We start from the raw sequence: 6,942 nt of genomic DNA on the forward strand, positions 1-6,942 counted from the left end.
CAGGCTCCAGGTCAGAATCAGAGAGGTGTCTTCTTGGAAAATAGGCAGCAACTTACCGGAGAAAAGCCATTAGCTGAAGATAACTCAACAGATTTTACAAGTTAAACAGACATTCTCTAAATATTGGTGTCTAGCTAACGTTACATAGCATATCGGTAGCTTCAGGTAATTGGGCCCGCTACCAACTCAGTGTGGCTAATGTCAGTGAACTATTGATAGCATTAAGCTAATATCTACTTGATGTAACGGCTGACTGCATTTTCAGATTAACTTGTTCAAATAATTTTTTTTACATTCAGCCGTTAAAAAAAGGCATTTTCATCTGGCCATTTAACAAACAGGTTGTACAAGTAAAATCTGCAGTCGAATGTCATTTGTTTACGTCGCCCAACTCCTGGAGAACCTGCTGCCGCTGAAAAAAATCCTGGAAGAAACACTGCATGTTCATCTGGAAACTCTGAGTAGTGGTACTATGACTCCTTCTAGACCTCCTGATTAGTGGAACTATGACTCCTTCTAGACCTCCTGATTTGTGGTACTATGACTCCTTCTGGACCTCCTGATTAGTGGAACTATGACTCCTTCTAGTCCTCCTGATTAGTGGAACTATGACTCCTTCTAGACCTCCTGATTAGTGGAACTATGACTCCTTCTAGACCTCCTGATTAGTGGAACTATGACTCCTTCTAGTCCTCCTGATTAGTGGAACTATGACTCCTTCTGGACCTCCTGATTAGTGGTACTATGACTCCTTCTAGACCTCCTGATTAGTGGAACTATGACTCCTTCTAGACCTCCTGATTAGTGAAACTATGACTCCTTCTAGTCCTCCTGATTAGTGGAACTATGACTCCTTCTAGACCTCCTGATTAGTGGAACTATGACTCCTTCTAGTCCTCCTGATTAGTGGAACTATGACTCCTTCTAGACCTCCTGATTAGTGGTACTATGACTCCTTCTAGACCTCCTGATTAGTGACACTATGACTCCTTCTAGTCCTCCTGATTAGTGGTACTATGACTCCTTCTAGACCTCCTGATTAGTGGAACTATGACTCCTTCTAGACCTCCTGATTAGTGGTACTATGACTCCTTCTAGACCTCCTGATTAGTGGAACTATGACTCCTTCTAGACCTCCTGATTAGTGGAACTATGACTCCTTCTAGTCCTCCTGATTAGTGGAACTATGACTCCTTCTAGACCTCCTGATTAGTGGTACTATGACTCCTTCTAGACCTCCTGATTAGTGACACTATGACTCCTTCTAGTCCTCCTGATTAGTGGTACTATGACTCCTTCTAGACCTCCTGATTAGTGGAACTATGACTCCTTCTAGACCTCCTGATTAGTGGTACTATGACTCCTTCTAGTCCTCCTGATTAGTGGAACTATGACTCCTTCTAGACCTCCTGATTAGTGATACTATGACTCCTTCTAGACCTCCTGATTAGTGGAACTATGACTCCTTCTAGACCTCCTGATTAGTGGAACTGTGACTCCTTCTACACCTCCTGATTAGTGGAACTATTACTCCTTCTAGACCTCCTGATTAGTGGAACTATGACTCCTTCTACACCTCCTGATTAGTGGTACTATGACTCCTTCTACACCTCCTGATTAGTGGTACTATGACTCCTTCTAGACCTCCTGATTAGTGGAACTATGACTCCTTCTAGACCTCCTGATTAGTGGAACTACGGCTCCTTCTAGACCTCCTGATTTGTGCTACTATGACTCCTCCTGTGACTCCTACATGAAGCTGACATAGACAGACAGCTCAGAGGTCAACAGCATTAAACAGGTGCAGAGTTCATTGAGGATCTTTAGGGTTTCTGTTAACTTCAGCGTCTACATGAATAAGTGTTGATGGAAAAAGACGACTACCTGGACGGCGGTTTGTGTGTCTTCCTCTCAGTGTGACTGAGAACCAGAGTGAAGTGTTTGAGGTTTGACTCAGAGCTTCCTGACTTCAGAGCAGCCTGGTGTTCATGCTGCTGCAGTGTATCCTCAGGCTAACGTACTCTACAGGATGACTTGTAGCAACTCGTCACTGACTGATGCTTTAAATTCCTCACTAATCTCCCCAAGGTGAAGCTCCGCCTACTGACCAGGTGGTGTCCAGCAGAGAGCTCTACCTGTCTGTACCTGCAGCAGCAGTACAAGTACGCGCAGTACTGGGGTTAAAGTACTGACTTGTTAGTACTGCGACTGCATGCGCACAGGTCTGAGCTGGCCCAGATGTGTTCACCTGAAGAATGCCGCGACACTCAGCAACGTCAACACAACTTTCACTGTGTGTGAGTCTGCTGCAGCTGCTGAACTCCAACCCCCACAATGCACTGCAGCCTCAGCACTGAACAGGCAGAACGTCTGAAAAACTACCACAAAGAGACACAAAACTACTACAAAGAGACACATAACAACCACAAAGAGACACAAAACAACCACAGAGACACAACACCACAAAGAGACACAAAACTTCCACAAAGAGACACAAAACAACCACAAAGAGACACAAAACAACCACAAAGATGCAACTAAATAACTATGAGACACAGCAATGAGGCGCAGTTCTTGGTGTGTTAGTGTGTGTCTGTTACTGGTTGTGTGGTAGAATGAGTGTGTGTGTGTGTGTGTGTGTGTGTTTAGAATGCAGTACTTCCTGTTCTCTGACTTCCAGGTGAGAGAGTCGGCTGAGAGAGCTTCGTGTGAGTGAGGAGGCTGAGACGTATAAAAGAGCTGCTTCCTGCTACTGAGCGCATTTCACTGCTGACTGCCGCCCTGGGAACAGCTCCGAGTCTACCTGCACAGGTACGCAGACACACACACTCTCACACACACACACACACACACACACACACACACACACACACACACACACACACACACACACACACACACACACACTAAAGCACCCTAAAACACACACTGTCCCCTGGAGAAAGTTGTAGAGTAGACCTACCAACTACTGGACAGCTGTCGGTAGGTCAACTCTACAACTTTCTCCAGGGGACAGTGTGTGTGTGTTCCTGATTGGTATGTGTGTCACTGATCAGTGTGTGTGTCTTTGATCAGGATGTCGTGGGACAGCTACATCACGAGTCTGAAGATGCCTCCCATTGAAGAAGCGGCCATCTGTGGGCACGATGGTCAGCTCTGGGCCACTTCTGCTGGCTTTGAGATCAAGGTACACACACACACACACACACACACACACGCACACACACACACACACACACACACACACACACACACACACACACACACACACACACACACACACACACACACACACACACATCCCTGGTTTTCTGTCCACACCCTTCCTTCGCCCCTCATTTTTTATACCCGTCCTGTGGACATACGAGCTTTTAGCTGGACATCACACCTGTCGCCATGACGACATTGCCCGTCCTCCATTGGCCAGTCGTCCCTTGTTAAGTTTTTGGTTACATTTTTATCTCAGGTTTTTTTCTTCTTCTGATCTTCTTCTTGAGCGAGGTGAAGTTCCTGTAAAGTCACCCGACAACAGGCTGAACGCTGCGCCTGATTGGCCGATTCCTGTTGTTTTGTCATGTATTTGTTTTTGCTTGTTTCAGTTGATTTTTTTCATCATACAGAACAAAAGCGTGTATTTTATAAAGTTTTAGTGTTCATGTAGTTTTTGTAAAAGTGACTGAGTTCTCAGGCTTTCTTCTTCTTCTTCTTCTTGAGTAATACAGAGTTCCTGTAAAGTCACATGACGACAGGCTGATTGGTCGATTCCTTCTTAAAAATCGCATATTTGTTTTTACTGGTTAAAAATCATCGCTGAGCTCCATTTTCTGTGTTTCCGTTGATTTTTTTCCCCTGATATTGAACACAATACGACAGCGTGTATTTTAACTGTCTCATGTGGTTCTTTTAAAAGTAATTTGGTGTTTATGGTCATTTTTTTACTGGATGGAACCAGAAACGTGACTTTGTTGTGCTGATATGAGGCCTGGAGATGTTTTTTTGTAGTTTTAGCGAGTTAAACAGTGGTGTTCTGCCACCCGGCTCACATTCCTTCAGTGGAGGTGGATTCTGTTGGAACTCGTCCTTGGCTGCTGAACTCCAACTCAAACGACGAGCCTTCTGTCAGCGGCATGCTCGTTGAGGCGGGACGGTTGGTTTGAGGCGTCGGCTGCAGCTTTTTTTGCAGTTGCAGAAGTTTCCGGGTGTTTGTGGTTTGCAGGCTGCAGGTTTGATGCCTTATAAGGTCAGAGACACGATGTGGAAGAAGACACTTCTGGTTTTCACATGGCAGCAGGGCGGCAGGTTTCCTCTTTCACCGCTTTTAGAGAAGAAGTCGTTGGTTTGAAAGAATTTTTATTTCAGTCTTCTTCAGAAAATGTTAAACTCTGACAGAAGAACAGAAGCTTCCAGATCTAGTTCTGGATTCAGGTCTGGACTCCTCCACAACTTCCACCTGGTTGTCTTCAAACCATTTCTGAGGATCGTTGGCTGTTAGCATCATGATGCTGCCTCCACAGTGCTTCTCATCATGATGCTGCCTCCACCATGCTTCATCATGATGCTGCCTTCACCATGCTTCATCATGATGCTGCCTCCACCATGCTTCACATCATGATGCCGCCTCCACCGTGCTTCACATCATGATGCTGCCTCCACCGTGCTTCATCATGATGCCGCCTCCACCATGCTTCACATCATGATGCTGCCTCCACCGTGCTTCACATCATGATGCTGCCTCCACCGTGCTTCATATCATGATGCTGCCACCACCATGCTTCTTCATGATGCCGCCTCCACCGTGCTTCACATCATGATGCTGCCTCCATCGTGCTTCACATCATGATGCTGCCTCCACCGTGCTTCACATCATGATGTTGCCACCACCATGCTTCATCATGATGCCGCCTCCACCGTGCTTCACATCATGATGTTGCCACCACCGTGCTTCTTCATGATGCCGCCTCCACCGTGCTTCACATCATGATGCTGCCTCCACCGTGCTTCATCATGATGCCGCCTCCACCATGCTTCACATCATGATGCTGCCTCCACCGTGCTTCACATCATGATGCCGCCTCCACCGTGCTTCACATCATGATGCTGCCACCACCATGCTTCTTCATGATGCTGCCTCCACCGTGCTTCACATCATGATGTTGCCTCCACCATGCTTCACCATGATGCTGCCACCACCATGCTTCACATCATGATGCTGCCTCCACCGTGCTTCACATCATGATGTTGCCTCCACCATGCTTCACCATGATGCTGCCACCACCATGCTTCACATCATGATGCTGCCACCACCATGCTTCACATCATGATGCTGCCTCCACCGTGCTTCACATCATGATGCTGCCACCACCATGCTTCACATCATGATGCTGCCTCCACCGTGCTTCACATCATGATGCTGCCTCCACCGTGCTTCACATCATGATGCTGCCTCCACCATGCTTCACCATGATGCTGCCACCACCATGCTTCACATCATGATGCTGCCACCACCATGCTTCACATCATGATGCTGCCACCACCATGCTTCACATCATGATGCTGCCTCCACCGTGCTTCACATCATGATGCTGCCTCCACCGTGCTTCACATCATGATGCTGCCTCCACCATGCTTCACCATGATGCTGCCACCACCATGCTTCACATCATGATGCTGCCACCACCATGCTTCTTCATGATGCTGCCTCCACCGTGCTTCACATCATGATGCTGCCTCCACCGTGCTTCATCATGATGCTGCCTCCACCATGCTTCACACCATGATGATGTCACCACCATGCTTCACATCATGATGCTGCCTCCACCATGCTTCATTATGATAGTGCCTCCACTGTGCTTCTCAGTAGGGATGGTGTGTTTGTGATTATGTTCAGTGTTTGGTGTCCATCAAACATATCATCTAGTCTGATGGACATAAAGCTCCATCCTGGTCTCCTCAGACCAAAGAACCTTCTTCCAGGTGTATTCAGAGTCTCCACATGTCTCCTAATGAACTCTAGTCCACATTTAATTGGAGCTTTTTTCCATCAGAGTCTTTCTCTTTGGCTCCATGAAGCTTTGACTGGTAAAGTTAAAAAATACATTTTGGAATCAGAGGAAGCGATTAATGAAATCTAATTCAAATAAAATAGACTAATGAAGTATTAAATAGTTTTTAAACATTGACAAAATTAATCTCAGAAATAAAATTCAACAAATTAGAGAAAAAGAGAATAAATACCTGAACATTTAAATTCATTAATGTAAATTTAATTCCATTACAAACACTCATGCAGAATTAGATTAAAAATACATATTATTCATCTTTAAAAATTAATAATAAAAATGTTGGCTATGAAAGTTAAAAACTAAAGAAAGGAATAAGAAAATCAAAGAATGAGACAACAAATAAATAAATATATAAACGGATTAAATGAAATGAAAGTGGCGACACAAAACTTAATCAGCACATTTATTAAAGACTGGAAACATTTAATTATTATAATAGAAATCAAATAAGAAACATAGTGCAACATTTACACATTAATTACGATAAAAGAAAAATAAGATTAAATAAATACATTTTAAACAGAATTAATACTGATTAATCACTAAAAGAGAAACAGGTGAATCGATAAATAAAAGATTAAATTAAATTAGTAATAGTACTAAAATTAAATAAACAATTAAAAAGAGAAGGTATTAAATGTTTAAAAACAATTTTAAAAAATAATACAATTATTGTTATTTTAATCCCTTATTTCATTTATTGTGTCATCCTTTAAATGTTTTTATTAATCAACAGTTTTTGCTCCTTTCTAATTTTTTTATTTTTAATTCTTTAATTTTATTAACGTTTTTGAATTTATTATTTTATTTAACTAGTCATCCTTTACATTTTTATTTTATTCATTTTTACTCCTTTCAGATCTTCTTTTTTAAATATTGG

At 43.5% G+C, this 6,942-nt stretch overlaps 1 protein-coding gene and 1 long non-coding RNA gene across 42 annotated transcripts in view; one reads left to right on the plus strand and one right to left on the minus strand.

The window, feature by feature from the left end:
* Positions 1-368: 368 nt before the first annotated feature.
* LOC127532598 (uncharacterized) lies at positions 369-1,944 on the minus strand. 41 transcript variants are annotated; one of them, XR_007940132.1, is made up of 8 exons: positions 1,611-1,625; positions 1,509-1,576; positions 1,441-1,474; positions 1,305-1,406; positions 863-1,236; positions 659-760; positions 523-590; positions 369-488 (listed from the first exon to the last, which is right to left on the minus strand). It is a non-coding gene; the product is annotated as an uncharacterized LOC127532598 (long non-coding RNA). The 41 variants fall into 41 exon arrangements; XR_007940125.1 differs by lacking the exons at positions 1,509-1,576; positions 1,611-1,625 and adding an exon at positions 1,679-1,941 and having other exon boundaries at positions 1,441-1,508; XR_007940123.1 differs by lacking the exons at positions 1,441-1,474; positions 1,611-1,625 and adding an exon at positions 1,679-1,938 and having other exon boundaries at positions 1,543-1,576.
* A 726-nt stretch (positions 1,945-2,670) lies between these two features.
* The window catches only part of LOC127532597 (profilin-1-like), a 7,410-nt gene continuing 3,138 nt past the window's right edge, over positions 2,671-6,942 (plus strand). The window contains exons 1-2 of the mRNA XM_051944557.1: positions 2,671-2,811; positions 3,076-3,187. Of these exons, the coding sequence (XP_051800517.1) occupies positions 3,077-3,187 (111 nt within the window). The 5' untranslated portion in view covers positions 2,671-2,811; position 3,076. The remainder of the gene's footprint in view (positions 2,812-3,075; positions 3,188-6,942) is intronic.

The sequence above is a fragment of the Acanthochromis polyacanthus genome, chromosome 24, assembly GCF_021347895.1.
Source record: "Acanthochromis polyacanthus isolate Apoly-LR-REF ecotype Palm Island chromosome 24, KAUST_Apoly_ChrSc, whole genome shotgun sequence".
Taxonomy (NCBI): domain Eukaryota; kingdom Metazoa; phylum Chordata; class Actinopteri; family Pomacentridae; genus Acanthochromis; species Acanthochromis polyacanthus.